General features: G+C 50.3%; 1 protein-coding gene across 5 annotated transcripts; it reads right to left on the reverse strand.

Annotated features, from left to right (window-relative positions):
- Positions 1 to 324: 324 nt before the first annotated feature.
- LOC110542609 (host cell factor 1) lies at positions 325 to 26,203 on the reverse strand. Of its 5 annotated transcripts, none has more exons than XM_060375087.1 (26): positions 25,042 to 26,202; positions 18,670 to 18,818; positions 18,030 to 18,190; positions 17,169 to 17,377; positions 15,601 to 15,685; positions 15,020 to 15,126; positions 14,220 to 14,399; positions 13,221 to 13,580; positions 12,756 to 12,916; positions 11,128 to 11,325; positions 10,594 to 10,818; positions 10,330 to 10,434; positions 9,884 to 10,103; positions 9,636 to 9,778; positions 9,381 to 9,519; positions 8,898 to 9,118; positions 6,843 to 8,346; positions 6,547 to 6,704; positions 5,467 to 5,911; positions 4,829 to 5,155; positions 4,564 to 4,682; positions 4,330 to 4,467; positions 3,731 to 3,916; positions 2,749 to 3,049; positions 2,224 to 2,287; positions 325 to 2,053 (listed from the first exon to the last, which is right to left on the reverse strand). In XM_060375087.1, exons 1-26 carry the CDS (start codon positions 25,232 to 25,234, stop codon positions 2,014 to 2,016), a joined length of 6,138 nt encoding a protein of 2,045 aa, XP_060231070.1. In that variant the 5' UTR covers positions 25,235 to 26,202; the 3' UTR covers positions 325 to 2,013. The 5 variants fall into 5 exon arrangements, with proteins under 5 accessions (XP_060231070.1, XP_060231069.1, XP_060231067.1 ...); XM_060375086.1 differs by having other exon boundaries at positions 4,829 to 5,158; XM_060375084.1 differs by having other exon boundaries at positions 4,829 to 5,158; positions 5,467 to 6,043.
- Between the last annotated feature and the right edge of the window lie 573 nt (positions 26,204 to 26,776).

Genomic DNA, 26,776 nt, shown 5'->3' on the forward strand with positions numbered 1-26,776 from the left:
CAATTGCCAATGTTCAGCTAGGTTTTCTAGGTTCTAGGTCTTTGCCTTGGTCTAGACCTTAGAGAGAGAACAGGCGAGGATTTCCAAATGCAAAATCAGCAAGTCCTCAAGAGGGCCCTCAGCCTTGGGGCCTAGCATGTCTCTAGAGGCCCCCCGGCCCTGGTGGTGTACTTTGGAGTCTTCTCAAAAGTGCAACTGGGAATTTCTCACCTATGGTTCCTTGCTACAAAAGGCCTCCAGTGGCTCAAGCAAACCTTGGGCAGGTCCCAGGTTCCCCCTCCCAAGGTCACAAGACACTCTTGACACAGGGGTAGATAGCAGATAGTTATTTCAAAAACAGTCTTTTTAATTGTTCAAAATAGCACAAAACAACATCGCACTATGGTAATATTGAGTCACAGGGGTTACTCTACAATAGATGAACAGGGTAGTACTGTTCTCAGAAATCAATGGGTGCTTGGGAGAGTGGATAGGGAAAACAAAGGGACCAGGTGAGTAGGCTCCAACTTGACTAAACAAGACGTTTTCCACAGAGAAATATAATACAAAACACTAGAGGCCCCAGGGGGTAGGGGCCAGAGTGGCTGAAAACATTGGCCGTCCATTTTCAAATCCTTCGGTAACGTTCTCGCAAGCATACTCACTGCCTAAAACTTGAGTACTGGAGAGAAAAAAATCCAGAGCTTCGGAACAATGCTACGAAATTAATTACTGAATTGGCATCAGGAACCTACCCTCACCCTCTGTGGGATATGGCTGTCTACCCCCTTCCTGGGCTGCCTTCAAGGGGGAGCAGATCCCACCTGTTCCCTGACCCTGCTGTGTTATGCAGTCTCTGTTAGCGATGCTGATGAAGGTGGACTCCACTCCATCTTCAAGCCCAAGCCTCTACCTACATGTTAAGTGCTAACCCACTGGGAATGGACTTCAAAAATGTCTCACGCTGTTCCAGAAACAGGCAGAGCTTAAGGAACAGGAAATTGGGCTGGGCATGTTTACCAGGTCCCACCCAGGACACTTGTTTCTCTCCTGCCCTAGCTGCTCTCTCGGCTTTTCCCCAGAAAGATCCCTGCCAATGATTAGCCAAGGGGGAGAGGGGAGAAGATACCATACACATTCTGTACACAGCTAACAGAAAGGGATCAAACCCCCACACGCTAAGGCTAAAATTACAATAAAAATGTTAACTTCATTAATTTCAACTTAAAAAAAAAATACAACAAATGCAGCAGTTGGTGATGTGGCCCCCAGGCTCAAAAAAGGTAGGCCAAAGCAAGGGTCACTGGGGTCCAGTCTGTGCCCGTTGGGAGGATTTCACAGCCACTGCTCAGACCACCTTAGGCTCGTTCTTTTCCCTCTTCTTTTTCATACGAGGGAGAGGTGTTAAGTGGGAGCGCAAAAGGTCTCTGAGACGTGTTAAGCTTCATTCACGTGAGTTCACTGGGCAAGACAGTTCTGGCTAAGACTGAAGAAGGGATGGGAGGTGGCAAGAGATACAAGGGTAATAACAAAATACAAAAACAAAATAGAACCAGACACACACCCAGGATGGGGCACCTGCTGGGGAAAAACTCTGAGGAAAACTGAGGGACACCCCCCACCTCTAGCCCTTGGCTGAGGCAGCCAAGGGCGACCAACTACAGACAAGTGCAGGCTTAAGTGTGCGTGCTATCTCCTTTGTTTTCAGTTTTAATTTCTCTTCCCAAACTCTCTGAACTGTCCAATTGTACTCAGCCCGAGGAGGGCACCAGGTAGGGAGGAGGAAGGAGCACAACTTTCTCTCATTTGCTTACTCGCCACTCTTTCCAATGTGCCTTCTGCTTCCTCCCAACAGCAATGGTAATGTGCTTTCTTTATTGTAAAAACAGAGGGAAGGGGTGGGGGGCGACTGAATGACGGCCAGTGGCTGCTGAGGGTGAAGTGCAAAGACCGGGTGGGCAGGGTGGGAGGGGAGGCCCTATAGGGCATTCCTGAAGCAGAGGTGTCTGGAGATCCAGATGCTGGCCAGCTTCCTCACTGACCATCAGCCTTAGACTTCTTTGGAGCAGATTTCCTTAAGTGAGAAAGAAAAAAGGAATAGTTATAGATAGCCCCAAGAGCATCACAAGAACACCACCTCAGGACCCTGTGTGGATATTGTCCCAAGCAGCTGCTGAGGGGTGGCGCCTACTTCTACTCTAAATAACCCCTACAGAAGATTACTGATAGAGACTTGCTGCTTACATTTCTGGAGATGACATAGGCCGCTTGCTGGCCGGCTTGGTTCCCGAGCCGTCTTTACTGGTTTCTGCAAGGAATGGGATAGATGGTGAGCAGACCAGCAAGAAGCAGGAATACTTGGGTGTACCCCACTTGTCACGGTCCTGACCGCCCATCTCTTCCTTCAGGTCCCCGATTTTCCCAGGACAGGAGTCAGAAATCCTTCTGGTTCAGCTCCTGCCTTTCAATGTCCCTCCTGAGACAGATGCCTCCTGGAAGCTGGCCTCAGCCTGAGCTTCCCATTTTAAGGGCCTTACTTAGGACATGTTCTTGGTCCTGACAGCTTCTGCTTTCTTCTAGCTCTCCCTAACCTTTCATACTTTTAGATACCCCAGCGTTTCCCTGCAAACCCTCAGAGCACAAGAGGCCTCTCTAGTGTACTCTATCTACACCCTCTTATCCCACATCTAGTTAGGTATCTTTGCTCTACTCAGTGCTCACCCCTGTGTCTTCCCTAAAAATTGCCTCAAAAGCCTTATCAACACTCACCTTGCAACCACCTCACTTGTGTGGCGGGGCCGTAGCCCTTTTCATTGCGGGCGGCAATGCGGAAGATGATGGCAGGCTTGGTGGTATAGTCAATGTGGGCATTGGAGAGGCTGGAGGACTGCACGAGGCAGGAAGGGCTGGGCCCACAGTATACTCGCATGAAGGCTAGCTGGGCTGGGGTGGAGCTCTTGGCCTCACCACTAGCCTGTGAGCTCTGGATGGCCAGGTACACAGAGTATTCGATGATCTTGCCGGAGGTCACAGATGGTGGCTCCCAGGTGAGGTGAGCACCATCTGGGCTCTAGAAACCAGGACATAAAGTCAAGCCTTGTCTTCTTCAGCCACTGTAGCTTCAGCCCACCCTGCCGGTGCCCAGAGCAAGAGGGCTAGAAGCCTCTAGAACTACTATTAACCCCCATAGACAACCTCCCCCCAACCCAACACAATAGATATTCCAGGGGCGGGTGAGATGGCTCAGAGGTACGGTAAAGCTGCCTGCTGCCGAGCCTGATAACTGACTTCCTTTGACATTCACACGCACACTGTGGCAAACCTACACCCTCCCACAAAATAAAAATGTAATAAAAAATTTAGAAACCAAAACAATCCAGATATTCCGCATCAAATTTCAAAGTACTTTAAAGAGGCTTTATAATCCCCACCCCCACCTCCCAACCCCCACCCCCACCCATTACCCAATCCTTAACTTGTCACTTAACTTCTTGGTGCTTCAGGTTCTGTATTTGGAAATAAGACTAGCGGGAACCAGGCCTCCCTGAGACTTTCAGGATTACACAAAAGATTTATCAACAGAGCCTAGAACACAACCTCTGTCTAATATGGGTGAGTGTGGCTACCTTGCCCTTGTCTGGTACACTCTTGGTTCAGCCACTCCCCTGGCTTTGTTCGTATGTACCTCCCTAGCGTAGCAGACGGTGGCAGACCAGTAGAGAACAGAAAAGCAGCCCACACAAAGACTCACCTTGCTGATTTTAATGGCACAAGGAGCCCCTGGGAAACCAGGCAGACAGGTCTTAAAGGCTGAGATCTCACTGAAGGGCCCTCGGCCACAAGCATTGATTCCGGCAACACGAAATTTGTAAGCTGTGCCTGGCTGCAACTCCTGCTTCTTCAGCTGGTTATAGTCGGGGATCGTGCCTGAGTCATCCTAGGGCAAGAGGTGGAAAACCAGAAAAGTAGAAGAAAACGGCATGGAGCATGCAGTGAAAAAGAATGCTCTGAAAACTAGAGGGCAGTTTAGTGCTAGAGTGCTTGTTAAGGCTAGTCGATATCCTTGGGGACCACGGGACCAACGGGCAGTTCAGTGATGAAAAGGCCGTAGGAACTTGGTAAGGTTAATTGGGGCTTGGTGCCCTTAACAATGGATCAAATTGTAACCTTCTTACTCTCTGAGGGGAAGGTCTCCATCTTGCTGCCCTCTCCTTTCCTAACTGTTCAAGTGGCACAAAAGGAGTTTTCCTGTGAAACCCTCTTGCAAGGCAGCAGAGCTAAGTTTGTTTCTGTAACAGTTGTTAAACAGGCAAAGCAGGATTCAAGAGTGTCAATTACTGGCATACTTACATCTGACTGAACAGCATCATCTGGTGGCAGAAAATAGTGTGTCACCATTACATTGGTACCCTTAATGACCCCCACATCAAACCACTGGTTCTCCTTTTTCACAGGGGCTTTGCTGGGTGGGGGTGGCAAGTCCGGTTTCTGGAGAACAGAAATGAAATGATATCAAGTCCTTGGGGCCCAAAGGCAGTAGTGAGTGCTACCTACTATCCCCCGGGGCCACTGCACCGGACTCACCACACCCAGGGACTCGATGCCATTGGCCACTTCAGTTAAGGTAGCTGCAGCCTGAATCTTTGCTGGGCTGGCTACAACAACAGGCTGGGGAGTCACAAATGTGTTAGATGGAGCCAGGCCTGGGAAGAAACAAACTATCAGTGGGGAGAAGGCTCTGTGTTGAGGCAGAACCTCCATGCCACCCTTGCCACACTGTCTCCACCTCCAACCAGTTCAACTCTATCGACAATTTACACCTGCCCTGCCAAAAAACAGCCCAGCTTACTCTCAGTGGCTGTTGAGGGTAGCAAGGCCACAGTGCTGGGGACAGCACTAGCTAGCTCGTTGAGGCAGCTGCTCTCGATGGATGGGTCATTGAGACTGTCAGCTGGGGCCAGAGCCTCAGTAGGAAGGTGGTGCTGCTGCTGGGCTTGCACTTGAGCCTCCTGGAGCTGCTGCTGCTGCTGCTGCACCAGGGCTGCAAGCTCCTGCTGTGTCAGCACAATGGGTATGGTGGTGGCCTGACCCTCTTGGCCCTCAGCTGAAAGGTGACCCAGTTCTGCTTGTGTCACTGCTGCTGCTGCTTCCGACGTATCCATGGGCTCCCCAGTGCCTGCTCCAGGACCAAGAAAACTACTATTCAAAAGGAACACGAGTGTGCCTGGCCCAATGGACATCTATAGTGTCCCTGAGATCTCGTCTTCCTAAGCGGTGTTTTCCTGCTCACACCCTCACCACTAGGCCCTGCGTCACCTTCCTAGGACCACCTGCCCTACACGGGCTTCCCTTGAGGCCCACTGTCTATTCTCACAGGAAGCAGATCTTTTCGCCTCAAGTTGCCCCCACACGGTACCTTGACCCTCCCTGTAAGGCTATCACTCATCCCAAGGGACCTATCCCTCAAAGCTCCCAGCTGATACCTACCCATGACGGCCTGCTGTGCAGCCTGGAGCACAGCCTGGATGGCCAAGGCTTGGGCTTCTTCAGTGGCAGCAGCTTGGGCAGCTGCTTCAGCAGCAGCGGTCACTGCCAGCTCCTCTGGGGTGAGCCCTGTTACCATAAGGGTTGTGGTGCCTGCCTGGGCCTCAGCCATCAGCTCTTGGGGAAGTGATAACTGGTCTACTTCAGACTGTGTAGGTGGGGGTGGTTGGACCACCACAGTGGCCACAACAGCAGAGCTAGCAGGCTCCTGGCCTGAAGTTGGGTCCCCAGTGCTGCTCAGATCCATGGCGGCCTGGAGCTCAGGGGTCTGGGAGGCTGACAGGACCTCGGCGGACTCCCCCAACAGGGGCGCGGAGGCAGACTGCAGGAGTTGCCGTGGAGGCAGCTGTTGGCGAGGTCCTGGTGAGACCTGAAGTTCCTCTGGGGGCTGCAGGATGTCATCAGCAGAGAAGGGCATGTCAGAAGTTTCTGTGTTGGCTATAGTCACTGTTATTGTGGCTGGGATGGGGACTTTGGAAGTCAGAGCCCCTGGGGTAGTCTCAGTCAGTGATGAGATATTCTAGAAAGGGAGAGAAGCCCCCGTCAGAGGAAAAGGGCAGAAGTCAGAGGCTAGAACCAGGCAGTGGGATTGAAAAGCAAGATGGCTTTTGGTTTTGTTTTGTTTTTCTTTTTTTCTTTTTTTTTTTTTTCTGTAGGCCTATGGTATCATCCATGAAAGGCTGGCCACCTTTTACCCCATGGTAAAAGTAGCTGGGGAAGGTGGGTCAAGAAGCAGCATGAGGGGTTTGGTTAAGAGGAGAGCCCCTGGGTCAAGCTTCAACTCAGGCCCAGGAGGCTTCGCTCTAGAGACAAACAGGGACACAGCCAAGAAGAAAAACAGCAGCTGAAATAAAAGTACCGAAGCACCTCTAAGGGACCCTCTGGCATCCTGTCTCCCAGGCACTAAGACTGCCTGCCCTTTTATGGTCTGAAAGGACCAAGGAGCAACACCACGCCTGATACAAGGGCGACATCTGGTGTCCACCTCTGGACAGCACAGACGGGATCCTCTAGGGGGCTTACCGGCACAGAGGGACCTGGGACTGGTGTAGACTGTGTCACTGTGGTCACTGCTCGTGGCAGTGTGGAAGATACAGTTGTTGTGATGGCACTGGAGATGTTTGCGCTGTCACCTTGGGTGCTTACCGCCTCACCCTGGTCACTGGCAGCTGGTGGAGGGTCTGTGGAGGTGTCAAAGGGGAGACCAGTTGACTTCCACTTGCTTTTACCACCAGTTGTCCTAGAAACTCCCCGCCCCCCAACCCCATGGCTAAAACAGCCAGCGTATCTGCACCCTACTCTACTGGACACTTACTCACCTTGGTTTGAGCTCATGTTAGAGGTGACAGTAGTGGCTGTGTGCGTGGTGCCTGTCTCGTGGGTCTCGCAAGGAGGGTTGGAGCATACCCTCTGGGTTGGGAAAGAAGCCAGGATTGTGGTGCCGGCCTGGGAAGTGACAGTGGGCACTGCTACCACCTCTAAGCCAGACTCCAGGGTTCCATGAGAGGTGCTGGCATCAGGAAGCAGGGCACCCACACTGACTGACATGGTGGTGCCAGTGGAAGTGGTCTGGTGCGTCTCGCAGAGACGGCCACCAGAAGGCTGCTGTCCGCCCTCAGGCTGGCCTGCACCTCCATTTGATGTGGCAGTGGTAGCTGTGTGTGTGGTGCCCGTCTCATGAGTCTCACAAGGTGGGTTGGAGCATACCCGCTGAGCACTGCCCGCATTGGAGGTAGTGGCGGTGTTGGTGGTACCCGTGTCATGGGTCTCACATGGCGGGTTGGTGCAGACTTGGGTCTCGGGAGCCGAAGGGCACAGAAGTGCCTCTAAGGCTGTCACAGTCACGGTGCTGTTGGGAGAGCTTGCCTGGAGGCTCTCATATGTAGACGTAGGGACCACCCGGGCTGCACCAAGTTCCCCAGCACCCATGATAAAGCGGGCCGTGGTTGGGGTACTGGTGGTGTAAGTATGATATGTCTCTGGCTGGCGCCCTGTGGGCATGTCCTTGCTGCTGGGGCCACTCAGCCCAACTCTGACACTTGGAATCGATAGCTGCACAAAGGCAGGGCTGTGGCTCCCAGCCTCCAGTGCCACACTTGGCCTGAGCAGTGGACCAGCTGAGCATGGCGCTCCGGTGGCCTGCACAGTCATGGTGGTGCTGGTCATGCTGGTCTGCTGGGTTTGGCACTGAGGCTTCACAGTACCCTGGGCTCTCTCCAACGGCCCAGGAGCCACAGTGATCCGCACTACAGTGGGGGTGTTAGAGGCACGACGAGTGTCTCGCTGCTGCCCAGTGCCCATGCTGGACATTGCTGTAGTGGCAGTGCTGACGGTGCCTGTTTCATGAGTCTCGCAGGGGGGATTCGAGCAGCCATGCTGCTCAGCCATATTGGAGGTCGTCGTTGTGGCAGTGTTGGTGGTGCCTGTCTCGTGCGTCTCACAGGGGGGGTTTGAACAGACACGGACCACATTACCATTCTGTTGTCCCACAGCCGAGGTCACAAGAGAAGCAGCTGCCTCCTGTCTGTCACAAACAAACTGTACTTGGGTAGGCTGAGGATGTCCCCCAAGGTTAGCCACGACAGTGGTGGTGGCTGTGTTGGTGGTGCCTGTTTCGTGGGTTTCACAGGGTGGGTTGGAGCACACCAGTGTCACAGTACCAGGCTGTACATCGCTCTGGCCTGAGTCTGCAATGGTGACTGTTGCCGTGGGCTGCTCTGTAGTAGGTGAGGCCAAAATGGACACAGGAAGGTCATGGACAGGCTGGGCCTCAACCCCGCTGGGTGCTGTGATCAGAGTCACCTGGGTAGGCTGGGAGACAGGCTGGGGACACAGAACAGAGGAGTTGGTAGCTAAAATATGTGATTTCTCATTTGCTTCTCCTACCAGCCTATGCTTGTGCATGCTGACTTGGACCACCAACTCTGCTAACCAAACCAGGCAAATATACCCAGGATTCACTTGCCCCGTGATCTCAAAACAATGACTTACTCAGAGACAAGGATGGAGGGGCTGTGAGCAGAGATAAGGCAAAAGAGGGAGTTGGGCTACAGTCAAGCCCTTGTCCTGACAATGTGCAAAGGCCAGCAAGAGAGCCCTCCTTACCACTTCTCGTCCATTTTGAGAAAAAAAAAAAAAAAATGACAACATGACAAATACCATATGCACATACAGTACTATGTTATGAGATTCTAGTGTCACAAAAGACATGTCACCAGGAAAGACTGACACAGAGATCACACCACAGTAAAAGAGCTGTTTTAAATGCATAGAGCTGCAGGACACCATCTGGAAAGGGGAGAAAGGACAAAATGCCCCCTACTTTCATGCAGGAAGTGCTGTTGTATGGTGGTAAATCCTTGGGACCCACTTACCTGCATCGTGATTGTAGGTGTGGTGAGCCCACCAGCAGCTGTTAGTGTCGTCTGTGCGGCTGACACGGTGATGGCAGTAGGGTTTATCACCTGGCTTGAGAGAGTGGCAATGGTGCCCAAGGTGGTGATAGGTGTGGCCAGGGAAGCACTGGTGCTATGGGCCCCAGCTCCTGCAAGGCTGGTAGAGACAGTACCTGTCACTGTGCCTAGAGTTGTGACACCTAAAGGGATAAAAAAAATAAAATAAAATAAATAAAAGAAGCAGAGGTAGAATGAGGCCTATTGCTACCATCTTCTATCTAACAGCATGTCTCTCTAGAGAGGGCTGGTGAACAAGAGCCCTGCCATGTAGCCACCACGGAGAGAAGGCTCTGGAGAGAGCACCTGCCATCCTCCCCCAGCCAGACTAGAGGTGATACCCACAGGAAGAGTAGAGGGACAGAGCCCCGCCACGGCTGAGGACGTGGCCTGCGAGCTACGCACCTGTGGTGCCCTTCACAACCAATGTGGTGACGGCTGGCTTGACAGCAGAGACGGTGACAGGGGTAACCAGGCGAACACCACTCATGGGCACAGTGCGGAGGATGGTGCCTGGCTGTCCAGGGGCCCCCTTTAGCACCACCTGAAACACCAGAGCAAAGCGCCACCAATGTCACTTTCAGGCCGACTGGACCGTGCCGTCCCTCTTAGGCCTGTTACGAGGACACATGCGGTCTGCACGAGATTGAGGTGCCTCACCTGGGTCACTCCTTGCTGCCCATGGCCAGTAGCAATCTTGGGGACAGCAGTGATGATTTTGGCAGGTGCACCTGTTCCCGAAGTCATCACCTTAGTGGTGATAATTGTGATGGGGGACTTAATGCCAGGACTGCTGGAAACACCTACGTTGGGGGAGGGTCCAGAGAAAATAAGCTCTGTGAGGGCTTCTCATCTTCTTGATTTACATTCTGCAGCACAAGCCTTTTGAAATCTGTATGTTTGTTTACCTGTGGCACCCGCCTGGGTGATAATGGCGGACATGGGAATTGTCTTAATGATGGTAGTTGTGCCAGGTTTGGTGGTGCTGGGGGAGACACTACTAATGCCCAGGATGGTAGGCTTGGTTCCTGCCCCACTAGCCTGTGTAGTGGTGATGATGGTTGTGGGCTTGCCATCCGCTGATGTCACCAGCTTTAGGATAGTCCCCGCTGGAAGGGGCCCTTTGGTCTGAAAGGGACAAGTTTTAAATAAATAATAGGAACTTATGCCAGAAAGGAACATTAGGTTTAGCTACTCTACTCGGAGAGTAATTCTGAATAGCGTGGGTGCCGTGATATCAGCAGGCTTTTGAGCCACTTGTTCTCACGGGATCTTCTGTCTTTATTTCCCTGCGCGCATTCGCCCCCATGAGCATGGAGTTTAAGGATGAAAGAGAGAGAGAGAGAGAGCTCACCTGGATGATCTGAGTCACAGGACCTGTAGACGCTTGGCCTGTGACTGCTGAAGTCTGAACTGGTTTGGTCTGGACCACTGACATCACTTTTCCCAGATTGGAAATCTAAAAAGGAAAGGATGGAGTAGGCAGTGATCTGGAACCAAACAAGGGCATGGCCTGGGCTAGGACTATACTGGAGTTGGCCCAAGACAGCAATCCACCAGTGGCATTCACTATAGCCTGGCAGCTGTCACACACAGCCAGGTGGTGCCTGTCACTCACCAGAGCACTGCCTCCTGGGACAGAGATGGGGCTCTTCACTAAGGTGATGGTCTTGGTGACTCCGCCTACCACTGTAGTCACCACCTGGGCTTGCTGGGCCACTGTCACAGTCCCGGATTTGTGTACCGTGATGATAGGGCGAGCAGATGTGTTGGCAGCAGAGGACACAGATGTCCCCACTTGGGCAGCTGCAGTCTTTAGCATGCGAGTGGCTGGGTTGCTCACCTGGAGAAGCAGAGATGAGCGATGGACAGAATGCCAACATACTAGCTATAGCCCTGCTCGTCCACTTGTCCACTCTGCTTGGTTGGCTGAGCAAGAGAGCAGCCTTAACTCCCCATAGGTCTTACCTAAAGCTGGATACCCTTAATGGCAACTGCATGTTCCACAGCCCATACCAGGACCGATTTTAAACCAGTTGCCTCAAGGGTGGTCCAAAGCCCAGAACAAATGGCCACTGCTTGTTTGATCATAGAAGTCACCAAACCCAGGGCTGTGCAAGCTCATAACCAGGCTCAGAAGATAAATGCTCACCATTACAGGGGAGGAGGCCACCTTCACAGTGGCTGGAAGAGTGGTTGTGCCAGGTGTCACAGCCACTGTCTTAACAATGGTGGTGCCTGCTGGGACACTCAGCACTGTGGGTGCTGAGGAAGGAGGGATTTTCTGTGTGGCAGCAGCAGCAGCAGCCAATGCAGCCATCCCACTCATCTGTGGATTACTGCCAATCACCTGTGGTGGGCACAAAGCATGTGAGCTGCAGGGGTTCCACCTGCCACCTGCCTCCCAACTCAATGACCCCTTCAGAACCTGCCAGGAGGGCTCAGCAGCATCCCTTGACTTTTCCTAATGCAAACAAGTAGGCAGGTTGCCTGCCAAGTGCTCTTGAGTTGTTTTTGTTTGTTTGTTTGGTTGGTTTGTTTTGTTTTGTTTTTTTCTTTTTGGTTTGTTTTGTTTTGTCTTTTGAAAAGGGGTTTCATGGTTGGCCTCAAACTTGCTCTGAAGAGGACCTTCAATTTCTGATCTTCCTGCTTCCTCCTCTCAAATGTTGGGATTACTAACATGCAAGCACATACTTGGCTTACACAGTGTTAGAAACTGAGCCTAAACTAAAGCTTTGTGCATGCTAGGCAAGCACACAACCAATTGAGCTATAACCCCAACCCCGGAACAGATTTTTAAGCAAAGAACCATAGTCAAGCTAGGCCTGGAATACATGCTTGTAATCATAGCTACTCAGGAAGCTGAAGCAGAGAGATCACAGCTCAGTGAGTCTCTGATTCAAAAGTAAAAGCTAGGGGTGTAGTTTGTCTGTGAAGTACTTTCCTAACAGGGTTCTGTCCTCAGCACTACAGAGATAAAGAAAAAGACCATAGCCAGAACTGGAGATGTAGCTCAGTATAAGAACTCATTCTTAGCATGCAGGGAGTAATGAGTTTCACATATAACACCATTAATACCACCACCACCATACTGCTGGGTGTGATGGTTCATGCTTAGAAGTCTAGCACTCAGGAGGCTGAGTCAGGAGAATCCCTCTAATCAGTAGAAGCTTGGGCTATAGAACAAGACTCAAACACTAAAACAAAGCACAATCTTTGCACTAAATAGAGCTCATTAGCACGGCCCTGGGTCAAATCCAGCTAACCAGATTTTCCCCGTTCCCTTCCAAATCAGGAAGGCTACACTGAAAATGCCTCAAGGATCACACTATCACAAGGCCCCCTTAAGGCATTAATTTTTTTTCTCTCTCTCTTTTTGGTTCTTTTGAGACAGGGTTTCTCTGTGTATCCCTGGCTGTCCTGGAACTCACAGAGATCCTCCTGCCTCAGCCTCCCGAGTACTAGGATTTAAGATGTGTGCCAGTTTTGATGCGATAGTACCTTACAAAACAACTAACGCATATGATGAGAGCTGGTAGGCTTCATGCACGATAGGCAAGCACTCTATCAATAAGCTATATTCCCAGGGTATGTGTGTGTGTGCTACATACACACACACATAATATATATATATATATATATATATATATATATATATATATATATATATATATATATTTTTTTTTTTTTTTTTTTTTTTTTTTTTTTTTACAGATCAGACAAGAACTATGTTTATACTTTTGGGTCACCACAAAGCCCCCCTCAGTAACAGATCCTCACCGTTCCCTGGGCACTCTGTGTGGGCACAACCATTCGCACACTGGCAGGCAAGGAGGTCACAGTGACAGGGGCTTTTCCAGCCTGGCTGGCAGGTCTCATCGTGACCAGTGGTGTTCCTGTTGTAGCCTGAGGACCAGTCACTTTGAGAACAGCAGGGACACCTGATGAGAAAGAGTGTTGATCCTTAGGAGGTCCTCTTCCACACATATCCCACCACTCTGCTCAGTTCTTTACGTATGAGTTTTCAAGGCCCTCAGCACAGTCCCTGCCAGCAAGACAGAACACTCTTACCCCTAATCTCAAGACTAAGCCTGAAGCTAAAATCCACCAAGAAGCCACCAGCAAGACAGAGCACTCTTACCCTTAATCTCAAGAATAAGCCTGAAGCTAAAATCCACCAAGAACAGCAGAGCACCCACTATTCAGGCAATGAATATCTTTAGTGACTAGGCCCTCATGACTTACCTTGAGTCCTGGCTGCAGTGGGCACAGAAATGGAGCTGCCTGGCACTGTTGGCAAGACCTGGATGGTGGTCGTGCTTGGAGGTGCAGTGGCAGCCTGGGGCACAAGTGTGATGCCTACTTGGGTCAGTGGCTGTACGGCAGGTGCAGCTGCTGCTGGCGCAGGGCTCTTGGGAGGGTTGGCAGGCACAGATGGAACTGGATTGGGAGTGGGGGAGCTGGCCGTAGCAGCCGTGGCAGGAATGTCATATTTCTGGAGTTGCAGAAGGTAACTGTCGGCTGTTGCCACTGGGCCCCAGCTAACCTCCAGCGAGTTGGTATTGGCTCGGACTAGTTGTACTCGAGCCGGGGGTGGTGGCTTTTCTGTAATACAACAAACCAGTTATTAAGATAGGTGTATAGATGACCTTCATTCACATTACATGAAGCTCTGTCTCTGCACATCAATCGGTAATTGCTGAACTTCTAAACTAGCAGTGAGCTAAATGAAAACAGATTCTGGTATTGTCATTACTTTCAAAGGATCTCCTGCCTCGATGTTGTGTAATAATTGTTCTCCGTTACCTCTGACTGGTCAATAAAGAGTAGAACAACATACAGGGCAGTTAAGGTGGGACTTATAATCCAGGTGTGTGTGGGGTCCCAGGTGGGAAAAGGGGGTGAAAGGGAGGGAGGAGAGAGAGAAGATCGCTGGGACAGCATGGGGAGGTGTCCCTGGGGGTGTCATGGAGGTGTCCATGAGGGCAGGAGTAGCTAGGGCAAGACTAGAGGACAGGTAACAGGGAATGTGACTGGGAACTAGGCCAAGCTGGCACAGACAGGTTAGAATAAGTGAGAATCTACCCAGCTAATGCTCATTATAAACGTTAACAGGTCTCCATCTCATTATTTAGGAGCTAGAGATGGTATAGGAAAACAAAACAAAACAAAACAAAACACTAATTCAACAATAGGTAGTAGAGACGCTTTAGCAGCGGGAATAACAGTGGCCTAGCACCTTACCTGTTTCCAGATACCATAGGTCCTTGCAGCAGACCTGGTTGTTCCAGGCCTTACGGTAGCCATCACGGCCACTCCAGATGTACAGGCGAGTATTGATGGCAACAGCACAGTGGCCAGCTCGAGCTCGAGGAATGTTGTCCTCCAGTGTATCCATCAGGATGGTTTCCCAGGCCATGGTATCTAGAGGTACACAGGTGCTAGAGTCACACAGAGGACAAAAGAAACCTGTCCCCCAAATCAAAAGTGGCCCTCTATTCTTTCACTGTCACGAAAGGTAAAATTATTGGAGTATTAAATTAAAACTAAACAGAAAAATAAGGCAACACACCTAAGAAGAAAATTAAGCCATGAGCTGAAAAGTTATTTGGAATATATAACTCCTTGAACATTAAAGATCTTAAGAAAATGTGTGAATCCAATGTCAAAATAAAACAACTCAATTTTTTTGTTTGGTATTTTGTTTTTGGGATGGGGTTTCACTATGAAAAACTGGATGGTCTCAAACTTAAGAGATCCACTTGCCTCTGCCTCCTGGATGCTAGAAACAAAGGTGTATATCGTAATAAAGTGATAGCCAGGTGTGGTGGTGCACACTTGTGATCACAGCACTTGGGAAGGCAGAGGCGGGGGGTCGGTCTCCGTGACTTCAAGACCAGCCTGGTCTACAAAGCAAGCCCAGGACAGCCAAGGCTACAAAGAGAAACCCTGTCTCAAGATGAGCCCCCCCCCCTAAAAAATGAGAATAAAAATGTCCCAGGGCCACCCCACCCCTCACCACTCTAAGCCTGAGAAGGCCATACCCAAGTTGAGACAAGCCAGTGTGTTGGTACACTTCCACTCCTTCTCGTGTGTGGCCACTTTGACATCGTCCATGACAAGAGGCACCCAGCCACCAAACACATACATTCTAGTAAAGCAAAGAAAAAGCAAGAGAGGACTGAAGCAGAACAAAGCTAGAGGATACATCTTTTACCTAGTAACTTTTGTACATGCTCAGTTCTCTAGAAGTCCTCGGAGTCCTTGACGGTACATGAAGCTGTTTAATATGGTACTTCCTATCTGATGGTTCATCTCTTACCTGAATCCCCATGGATCTAGTCCTTGGCAGTCACAAAGAATGCTATCTATATGATTCAGCAGCCTATACTCTGGATGGGGTAGAGCCTTACATGTCAAGGAAGGGACTGGGGCTGTTGCTGCAGTCCCTCCACCTTTAATCTGTCCTTTCTATGTTGGAATAAGGTGGGCATGGGGCTGTTGAATGCCAGACCTGCCAGAAAGAGGTCTTCTTGGGATTGAGGGACAGTTGACAAAACTTGCTTGAGAACCCTTCAGGAGTCAGGGGCAGCTCAGGTCAGGGAAGAGAAGAGCAGACACTCACTTGTTTCCTATGGTGGTTGCAGAGTGGAGGCTCCGAGGAAGAGGGGCCACCCCACTAAGGCTGGGCTTATTCCATGTCAGTGTCTCTGCAGAAATGGAGAAAGAGATTACCTAGGCTGGTTCAGATACCATAGTCCCAGGGCTGGGGCCAAGCGGGCCCCAAACCAACACAAGAACTGCATTCCTGTCTTCCTAAATACTTCTGCAGGCTCTCCAATTTATTGCCCTAACGGCTAGGCTTCAGCATTTCCAAAGCTCTTTGGATGACCTGGGCAAGATTTCTTCCCAAAAGTACTGTGTACCTGCTATAAGGCAGCACTATTCTCAGGGATGACATAGGGGTGTCAAGCTCACCTCAACCTCTCCTTTGCACGTCTACTCCCTGTACAGCATTTACGTCCATGCCACCTTAGCACTGAGCAGACCACACTTAAGGAAATATTGCTACTTAAGTTTTATTTCAATGCTTAGGTGCTCTGATCCACAGGGCAATATACCCCCACCCAATCTATCACCCACTTTGTAGCGTAGGTAAAAGATCTAACTGGTCTATGAGGAACAAATTTTTACTGTGCTAGCCATATAAGAATACCCCATTCCGGGCTGGAGAGATGGCTCAGAGGTTAAGAATACTGGCTGTTCTTCCAAAGGTCCTGACTTCAATTCCCAGCAACCACATGGTGGCTCACAACCATCTATAGTGACATCTGGTGCCCTCTTCTGGTACGCCGGCACACATGCAGACAGAACGCTGTTTAAATAATAAATAAATCCTTAAAACAAAACAAAACAAAAACCAACAATAGCACCATTCCACTCCATATACAGACTGTCCACTGAAGAGTTAGTAGGGACTGTAGTGGAAGTTTTGGTTTCTTTAAAAACTCAGTCATGTTTTACGTAAATATGCTTTTGTTTTAATCCCAAGTGTGGGAAATGGGACTGACTGCCTTAGTTTGTCCACAGCTGATAACTGCTTCATGCAGGGGCATGGTCTTTGCCAGCCGCAATTATTACAATCTGGGCGCTCAGAGCTCAAAGGAAGAAAGCATAGCAGCTTGGAGGAGACTGATGAATGAGAGGACACAGATGGAGAAAGAAAAAAGTTGCTGGTTACCTGGACGGCTAGATATCCTGACTATGACATTGCTACTGCCGCCAAAGAACCCAAAGACCCTAACCTACTGGAATTAAGTCTAAAGAGACCTACGTTCACTTTCCCTTCTAACCTTCTTTCCCTTCTACTTAGGGTTGGGTGACTGGAAGGGAGGTAGAGGCTTAAGGAACACGAAATAAAATAGGGTTAAAAATGATGTGACAAGGTACTCTACGTAGATTGAGAGAATTCCATTCTAAAGATTGTGCTCTCTCCCTATTCTCCTGAAAGCCGGTATGGTAGTGGAACCAATGATTCTTATTGTTTGTTTCCTATCCACTGGTAAGACTAAGGGGGGATACTACTAGCTCTCTCCATGAGCCCCACCTCACCAGGCAATGACAGCCACTCAAGGATAGCTATCCAGAAGACTGGCTTTGCTCTGAAGCTACTGAACAGCATCAACTTCTTACCAATGTCCAGGGTCCAAAGGTCCCCTAGCCTGCAGCCACTCATTCCTCCATAGATCACCAGCTTGGATTTCTTGTTCTCTTTTTCAGTGTAGACCACAGCAGTATGTGACTCCCGTGGTGGAGGCAGGACCCCGTAAGTGATGGGGATGTCCCAGGCAACCACTCCAGAGCCAGGCCGTAGTTCAAGAATATATAAGTCATTCAGGTACCTGAGGAAGATGTCATAGCAAACCTGGAGCACATGCACCACAGGCCTCAACAGGTTCTCAGTGAGCAGTACATTTGTTAGGACATAAAAGAGCAAGGGCCACGAAAATTCCAAACTCTACCATCCTTGCCCCCAAAGAGAGGACTGCCAGAAGCTCACAAGGGGAGTGCAGCATGATGGCAGCCTTAAGTTCAGACTCAGAGTAGGCCCCTTCAAGCAAGCATGTATACAATGCCAGGCATTATACCTGGGCCTCCCTAGATCAAGGGGGCATCAGCTTGCAACTACCTCCAGACAGTAAGATCTTTGGCCTTGGAAACAAGCAGCAGAAGCTGCAAAGAAAGCAACCAGGTCTAAGGTATGAGGGATAGGGACGAGCCCAAGGCAAAGCAGGCTTCTACCTCTTGCCCAGTTTTCTCCTGTAAGACCTACACAAAGGTTCAGATTTCAAAGTCAGAAACTTCTTGAAAGGACACTGAATGCACTGTTTCACTGACAACCCAGCACAGGAGAGAAACATGGCTCTAGTACAGTCAGTTGGCATAATCAACTTTAGAATTCCAGATGAGTCTTGTACCTATGGGAAGTAGAACCACTCTGATGGGGTTCTCCAGAAAAAAAAAAAAAAAGAAAAAAGAAGGACAAAGACTCACCTTGGAATGTTGTTCTTGGGGTCTTCACTATCATTGGCCAGACCCCCAAATAGGTAACATTTATTGCCCACGAGGGAGAAGCTGTGTCCAAGTCGAGGACACGGAGGTGGCCCATTTTTGGGCGTCTTTGCTTTCAATCTCTTCCATTCCCAGCGACTTGCCTGCAAAATCAATACTTAAGAGAGTGACTCCTGACATGAGAAGGCCATTGGTGGGGAGCTTAGAGCATAGGACTGAGTGAGGACACTGCTGGAACATTTAAATCCTAAAGAATATGGTCCTGTTTTCTCCTCTGATACTGTTCATGAAGAACAGTCGTTATTTAAAATAAAATTATAATTTTTTAATGTTATTTTATGTGCGTTAGTGTGAAGGTGTCAGATCCCTTGGAACTGGCATTACAGACAATTGTGAGCCACCACGTGGATGCTGGGAATATGAACCCGGGTCCTTTGGAAGAGCAGACAGTGCTCTTAACCACTGAACTATCTCTCTAGCCCCCCTTGGTAGACTCTCAACTGACCCCTTCTACTGCTTCTCCTGTCTTAACCCTCAAACTATTGTAAGAAACATGGAGAGTCTCATGGGGCCTGAGGCAGTGTAAGAACCCAGGCCCACAGAAGCTTTAACTTATTATTACCTGGAGTTCATAGAGGTCGTTGCTGTATTTTCCATACTCCACCATCCCACCAAACACCAGCAGACGAGTACCATCACACACAAAGCCATAGGCTGCACACCCTGGCGGGATATCCCCTCTCACAGCTGGGATGAACCACTGGTTGGTCGCTGAAGAACAAAAGGAAACAGAAGTCAAAACATCCAGGAGCTTCTAGCCCTCCCCTCCTGACCATTCTTCCTACTCATTAAGTCTTATATTCTCCCAACTCCTAGTCGTCAAATATAGCCAAGAGAGAAGGGGCTAAGCCAGCACACTGTCCTTTAAGAGCATTATCACCCCAAATCTCTAGCCACTCTAGCCAAGCCATCTGCAGAGCTCTGGCTTTCAAACTACTACACAACTGCATGCTTCTCATCAAGGTCATCTCAGAAGGCAGTAAAGGCACTAACTGAGATAATTCATCAGCCTCTGGGAATCTGGTAGCCCTGACTTCCTTCCCCTGTTTACATGATTATCAAACTACTATATCCCAGACGTCCTCCAGGGCCCAGGATTCTCTCCCGGTACCACAGAGTTAAGAAAGCCAGAGCCCACAGTACCTGTAGGTAGTCCTGGAGATACCAACTGTTACATGCAGATGCTTTTCCTCCATGCAAACTGCTGACAGCAAGGTAAGAGAATGCTCGCTAAGAAAAGCTTGAGTCCAGAATCAGCCTCTGCTGACCTCCCGAGCCTAGCTGTCTCTGCTTTGACTTCCCCACCCCCTAGTCCAGGTGATGGTCCACACGCTCCGTGGCAGTACCCTACCACCACCATATCCGCACAAGTCCAGAATATGCTCAAGCCTCAAGTGGCAACCAAAGCAGTGATTCGGAGACAGAAACTTCTCAGGAGCCCCTCACATTGCCTGAGAAAGGGAAAAGCCTACCTCAGGGACCTTGTGGTTCTCCTAGGACAGTACAAGAGAACAATCATCCTTCAGCTGGAATGGCGCCCTTCCCTAGCTTGCCTGGCAGTTTGCTCTTTCACTTAGGTTCCTATGTCCTTCACATCTGCAGTGGCAAGGGTTCTGGGGATGTTACAGGCAAACATATTCTATCATGTCATATCTTTTAAAAATAGCATCTCCCCCATCTCTCTGTCTTTCTCCAAAATCTCTAAGACTGGGGCCCAGAGGCAGACCTGCTGCATGTGCATGTCAGTCAGGTGAGATCTGAGAGGGCTGTAGGATTTCAAGCCCCAGCTCTGGGCAAAGGGGGCTACAGCCAGCGTGGGGAAGGGCTTCAAAGTCAAGACCAGTCCCCCTCCTAGAAGTAGATGGGAAGTCAGGTTATGTTTTGGAGGAGGGGACACAGGAGGCTTCTGTGGACCAGTCTAGGCCTTTCATCTGCTTCTCAGCCATAGTGTCCATACAGGGAGGCAGATATACTTCTACAAGTTAAGAAATAGATGGTTAGCCAGGCACAGAGGCCTGTAATCCCAGCACTCTGGGAGGCAGAGGCAAGTGGCTCTCTGGTCTACAAAGTGAGTCCAGGATAGCCAAGGCTATCCAGAGAAGCCCTGTCTAATACATACATACATACATACATACATACATACATACATACATATATATTTGATGGAGGCCAATGTACTGAGAAAAAAAGGGAAACTGCTCGTTTTCCCTTTTCTCCTTTATTCAGATACATTTTGGAAAAAGCTCTCTCCCCTGATGCCATTTGTAAAATCCTGTGTTCTCACCTCCAAGGCTCCATAGGCAACAACTATGCCCCTGCCTTGCCTTAGAGGGGAGGGTCTCCTAGGGGCACCTGGAACAGCCAGCTATTAGACTCCTCGGCGGTTTAGCTGAGACAACAGGCTGCCTAAACCCCATCCTCTCTGCCATCTTCCTGCTGGAACAATACAGTTTGTACTGCTGCTGCACATGCATGCATGTGTCTACATACCCAAATGCTGCCTACTGTCCTCTTTTCTCACTCCTAGTTCAAACATGAAGAAATGCAGAAGCTTTCAATGCTGAGGTAAATCAACCTTGCACAAGTTGGGAGAGACAGCCTTAACAATCCACGGAAGGAGTTTCATCCAAATTACAAAGGTAAAGAAAGCCACAAGGAAAATCTGAGGCAGCCTCAATCTAGTTCTCAGTTAATAAAAGAGCGCAGAGCATGCCTGTAATCCTAGCACTTGAAAGGTGGAGGCAGAAAGAGCAGAAGACGTTCAGGGTTATTTAGCCTGGGCTATCTAATAAAGACCTTGTCTCAAAACAAAAACTCCCACAAACAAAAGACTGCAAGGAGGAAAAAAGCCCAGGAAGGGAAAGGACTCACCTCAAGTCAGAGTAGGACCCAACAGGGACATGAACCTGATTCAGTATTTTCCTCATGTATGGGCAGTACCTCACTCAGTTGAGAGCCTTTGTGTTAAGGCATATAGGTAGGGAGTCATGAGGCAAAACTACAGCTTTCCTGTCATGCTGATTCACTGACCCTGCTAGCCAGCCCAGAAGTTAACTACAATGTTCCTGAGCCTCCCAGATCACCAGCGTCTCCTGAGACCTAAGACGTACTTATCTGGCTTTAGCATGTTTCTTCTGGCAAGGAAGACCTTCCCAACGCCCACCAGGAGTCTGTCAGGGAGTACAGTTTCTGATATGGAGAGAATACTGCCTTCTTACCTCACCTATGAATCCCTATTTTACTCCCTGCAAGTGTGCAAGTATGTGAGCTCTTCTCTCCATCTTATAAATCTAACAGCTGCTCTCCATTGCCCTCAAACACCCAGTAGAGTATCATGTAACCTAATCCCTACATCCCTCCTTCTTGATATGCCCTGGCATGTCCCTGGCCTCCTAGCCTGACCCTCACCAGAAGACTGGAATTTTTAAGAAAGGAGGCCACCTGTTTGCAGGCTCCTGCGTGAGATGCTTTTTACTTTCCCTTTCTTCAGCCCAACTTCATTTACAGCTTCTGCCTCCCCATCACCACCTAGACTGATATCATGCATCAGAGAACACGGTGGACTTCAAGGAATTATCTTCCTTGCAGTGTGACCTGTTATACCAAAATAACTTCTCATGTTGCAGGCCCATGCTAAAAGACACAGAGGAGCCCCAGCTTCTTATTTCCCATCTGGTAGGTAGGCTGTGTACCCCTCCAAGGAAGAGAAGAGAACCTGGAAGGGCCTGGAACCACACCCAACCCTTGGGAGCAGAGCAAGGGTGATTGATGAAGTGTGTCCTAAAGTATCTCTGAGTAAAAAACATTTAAGCCAGAGCTTTGAAGAGTAAACAGGCTATCTCCTAATCAGCAAAATTAACAGGCCAATCAGGAAGTGAGCCTGCTAAGAAGTAGGGAGGGCCTGATATAGATGGGGGAACAGATGTGACAGATAGCCATTCGACTTAGTGAAATTTAGGTATGTGGAGAGGAAATGGGTTACTTCTAAGGGGGTGGTTTTCAGCCTATTAACTTAATCAAGAAACAAGTAGAACAAGAATCCCCATAAAGATACTCTGGCCCACTTCTACCACTAACTAGTGCAGTCCCCCTGGACCTGTCACTTCCCCTCTTGGACTCCAATTTCTCTCCGTTTAGGAAGTCCCATTAGATATTTTCCAATATTTTCCACCTTCCCCTAAAAGAGTTTATAGTGAGATTAGAGATGTGGCTCAGTGATAGAAAACTTGCTCAAGGCTGTGTTCCACACCCAACCCTGGTGTGTGTGTGTGTGTGTGTGTGTGTGTGTGTGTGTGTGGAGGGGGGTGAATTGGTGAGATCCAATATCTGAAGAGGCACCAGCAGCCTGAGAGCGGGAACAATCACACACACCCAGCTTCAACACCACATAGCACAGCACAGCACATTCCACCTCAGATTCTGGATCCTTCATCTTGAGGCTTAAGTAATCTGAATTGCTTCATGGAAATAATGTTCTTACATGGACAGTAGCAACCCTAAGACCTACCAAAAGCCAGAAAAGAGTCTCTCAGGCCCTGTGGTGACTGGCACTAAAGGGGCAAAGCCATGTTAGTCATGCACTCTCTAGCACACAATAAACCTAATTATTCTACAGGGTAACCCCTGGTTGAATTATACCCCAACCCTTGCAAACTAAAAACCTGATCAAGATAGCCAAGTACACATACACTCTGGATCTTTTTCCTCTTTTTAAAGAGGAAAGGAGGAATGTTTCTAGAAGAGCCCACTCTCCAAAGGTTAAGTACTCATCCCACAAAAGCTATAGGCTACAGAGGCCTAAACAGATTATCAACTCAGGCCTTTGTGGAAACAAAACTAAGGTAATCAGAAGAGGCAGTTGTTAGGAAGGATGGGCAGCCAGGAGAACCAAAACCTGAAGCCTGCCATATACATGACACACCCTAAGCCCATCAAAACAACAGGGGAAGAAGTAGAAAACTGTTATTCTTGGAGGATTCCAGGTCTTTGCTTTAAGCCGACTTTTAGAAAGCCGGTTACCTTCTAACACCCAACCTCTTTGCAAATTATTGTCTATTTTGACTATTTTGTCAATTGATTTCAATAAACTAATGAATATGTAGTGGTCCCAGGAAGCCAAGACAGAGGCCTGCAATGGACTTTGGAGCTGGCCATAATTAGGCCCCTGGCCTACTTTCTAAAATTGTATTTCCCTGCCAGAAAGTCGGCTCCAGGCCTTAGTAGAAAACAGGCGGTCCAGGGAATGAAGAAGGTGCTGCTGCTACTGCAGAGGACATCTCTAAAAACAGCTCTACTACTCCACAAGTTGCACCCCTGCCCTTGGCCTTACCTTACTGAGCTAATTCCTGCCACCACAGCTGTCTGAGCTGGCAGAAGCATCATCAACCCCCCACCCCTTTCTACGGGGGCCCTGAGAAAAGCCATGCTCCCTGGAGGCAACAGGTGCAGAGAGACAAGGAACTCACAGGGTTCAACAACCCACCAGTCTTTCAAAGTCAGTTTGGGAGGGGAATAGTTCAGGTGCAGAGGCAGGCCTGCACACTCAGCCTGGCGGGGGAGGTTCTGGTGTGCGGCCAAGAGAGTCTGGCTCCAACCCTTGCTCCATGAACTACCCCAGACCACGGTCTCCTGCTTGCTTTCTGCCTCCTCAAACCAAGGAGGCAATTGGGGGTTGTCAATTGAACAGCCTTGCTTCACACTTGGTTCTGCCCTTAAATGAAGAGGTGCTGGGGACTTCAGGGGTTCAGAAGGGATAAAGGTACACGGAAGAGGCTAAGGAGCTGGCCAGGGAGGGAGCACTGCAGGTTGCACCTCCTGCAGCAGAGGGAAGCTTCCAGTCTACCACAGGCAAGGGGGAACTGGCTCTGTCTGGCCACACTAGTATTCCAGGCTCTCACCTGGACGCAACTGGCACATACTTCCAGCCTTAGCAAGTCCCAACACCTCTCCCTTAGGGCAAGGCAAAGGTCCTGGAGGCCTTTGGGCAGCCCACCGGCAACTCTGGCCAATCCCCTGTACTAGATATGCAGAAAAGTGCCAAGAGGCTACCACAGGGGAAGGATGCGACAATGGTTTCTGCCCTAGAGACAGAGCAAAGGAACCAAACAAGGAACAACATGTGGCTCCCATAAGGGAGGGAGCAGAGGCCAGGCTGCAGAACAGCCATACCTGCAGACAGAGGCTCCTCCCAATTTGCAAAGGCTTGGGTTTAGGCAAGAAGGCACTAGAAGAGACTGGTTAACCCCTTCAATCTCACAGGAAAGGAGGCACTGAGCTCTCCAACGTGGGATGGGGGGGGCAGGGAGGGAGGGAGACGTCAGCTGTTAAGGCACGAGATTAGAGAGAAAGAAAAAAATTCACAACTCGTACAAGTAAATACTCCAAAGTGCGTGGGAGGCGGCAGTACCATGCCACGGGGGGTCGCATTAGGCTGGTTAAGTCTAACCCTCTTTTTCTGGGTGCAATGAACGAATCTGTGATCTAAAAATTGGATTTTTTTCCCGAACGAGCATGGGCGCTGGAGATGAAGGCGAACGCAGGAGGGGGGAGGATTCCGCCTGCGCCAAGAGAACACATCCGCTGCCGCGCCAGCCCCAGCCCGCCGGGTAACGGTGTACGTCTGAAGTCACCACCGCCAGCGACATCCCCTCCCCCTCACCAGTCGGACTAGAGGGTGTCTAAGTACCGAAATGCAACCTTTAAACACAGGAGAGTCCGGGGGTGTAAGAGCGGGGGTTGAAAAACCAAGGAAAAGCAAGGATGGCAAGGAGCGCAAAGGGAGAAGGAAAACACATCAGGGGGAGGGAGGAGGGGAGGGAGCGGAGGGAGGAGGAAAGAGGGAGGGGAAGAGAGGAGGTATGGAAAAGATGGGGAAGAGAAGGGTTAGGAGAGAGATGGAGGGAACGCTTTGAGAACCCAGCGGACTAACACTTACCAGTGTTGTACACGTGTAGTTCGTCCACTATCCCCTCGTTGCCGCCGCCAAACACCACTATGAGCTCCTTGATAGCGACGGCACGGTGGCCGTGGCGGGGTCGGGGCACGGGACCCGACCAACCCACCACTCGCTTCCAGCGGGGCTGCAGAAGCACCGCTGGCAAGTTGGCGGGGGAGACAGTCGAAGCCATAGTTCCGGTTAAGGATGCAGTGAGAAGAAATCACTGAACCGGAGGGAGACCCTTAATTCTTCACACACCCCCTTTCGTCTAAAGCAGCTCTCACGGAGGAGCGGCTCCTTACACAGCAGTGGACGACTCCATGGAGGCCGCCATCTTAACTATCCTCCTTCTCTTTGGCTCTTCCCCCCTTCTCACTCGGCTCGTCTCCCTAAAAGCGCCTCAAAACTGTAGAGCACCTACTCCGGAGAAGCTGGAGGCCACTGAACGCCGCCGCTCTAACTATTTGCCCGGTTGCTCCCGCTTAGAAGCTCGGGCAGGAGGCTCTGGGAGCCGCCATCTTGAGCCGCCTCTCTCTCCTCCCTTCCTCAGTCGTAGCCCTCCCCCGCCGGAAATGGCGGAGCCCCGGCCCGGTTCCCACACCCCCAAGTCCCCAGCACTGGCTGGCTTCCGGGGCGGGTGGAAAAGAGCCACAAACGCTGCGGTTGTCTCGGGCCCGCCGGCAGTCAGACCACAATTGTGGAAGTCGCCATCTTGAGACTGTCCTGTTTCCCCACCCAGCACTTAATATAACCGTCGATCAAAAAACTCCAACGCTCCTAAATAATAAGGACGGTCAGAGGCTGGCCGAACAGGCTTAAACTCCTGGATGCTGCTCGGGGGCCACGCGCCGTAGGGCTCGTGAGGTTTCACACCTCTCCCTTGAGTCTGCCTCTGCCGTTCAGGCTGAGCCTGCTGCCCTGGGAGCCGCCATCTTGAGACTAGTTTACCCCTCCCCCACTATCTCTTCCTTCTGGAGAGTTCTTCCACAGCAAACCAAACGCAAGGCAGCGTGCAATCCTCGCTTCCCGCCTTATGACTCCTTCCCACAGGAGCCGCTAGAAAGAGCAGGAGTGAGGCCCGAAGTGACAACTGTACGGCAGAAGGAGCGGTAACGGCAGGGCGCTCATGCCTCCTCCCTGGGAGCCGCCATCTTGTGTGAAGAAGTAACAACTAAACATGGCGGCGGTCGGGCGAGGGGGTGGAGTCATGGAACGTCACCGCTCCCCCGCCTTCGCAAGTCTCTGCCTGAGCCCTAGCCTCTTAAAAGACCCAAGGCTCCTAAAGAATTAAAGCTCTTCAAGAGCAGTCTGCTGTCTGATTGTGGACGAGTTGGCGCTGCTGCGCAGTAGGATAAAGACAGCAGAGGTCCGGTCAGGTGCAGTAGCGCCCCGCCCTTCAGAGCCCCCCCTCAGCGCTCTTCCACGCCTCCTCCCTGGGAGCCGCCATCTTGCCACTTCCCCACGCCCGTCCGTCTGCGGGCGTCAACAGCGACTTTCAGCACAAAACAAAGATGGCCGCGATTTCTGCGGACGCCAGGATGAAAATCTACTCCACCCCGACTTACTTGGCCCCGCCCCCCGGAACTTTTTCCCAGGTCGCTAAAGGGACACAAACCCAAGAAATGGCCTTTTAACTAACAGTGGAGATAAAGCACATAGTAGTTAAGGGTGGCAGGGAGGAGACACTGCAATTGCACCCGTGGCTGGGAAGTAGCTGTTTTCCTGGCCAGAG

Source organism: Meriones unguiculatus, chromosome X (assembly GCF_030254825.1).
Source record: "Meriones unguiculatus strain TT.TT164.6M chromosome X, Bangor_MerUng_6.1, whole genome shotgun sequence".
In the NCBI taxonomy this organism is placed as follows: domain Eukaryota; kingdom Metazoa; phylum Chordata; class Mammalia; order Rodentia; family Muridae; genus Meriones; species Meriones unguiculatus.

Coding starts and splice junctions, on each gene's coding strand:
- LOC110542609 (XM_060375084.1), bottom strand. CDS start 25,234: ATGGCTTCGACTGTCTCCCCCGCCAACTTGCCAGCGGTGCTTCTGCAG. Junction 9,520..9,635: donor GGCAGCAAGGAGTGACCCAG/GTGAGGCACCTC, acceptor CTGGTGTTTCAG/GTGGTGCTAAAGGGGGCCCC. Junction 6,705..6,842: donor TAACATGAGCTCAAACCAAG/GTGAGTAAGTGT, acceptor ACACCTCCACAG/ACCCTCCACCAGCTGCCAGT.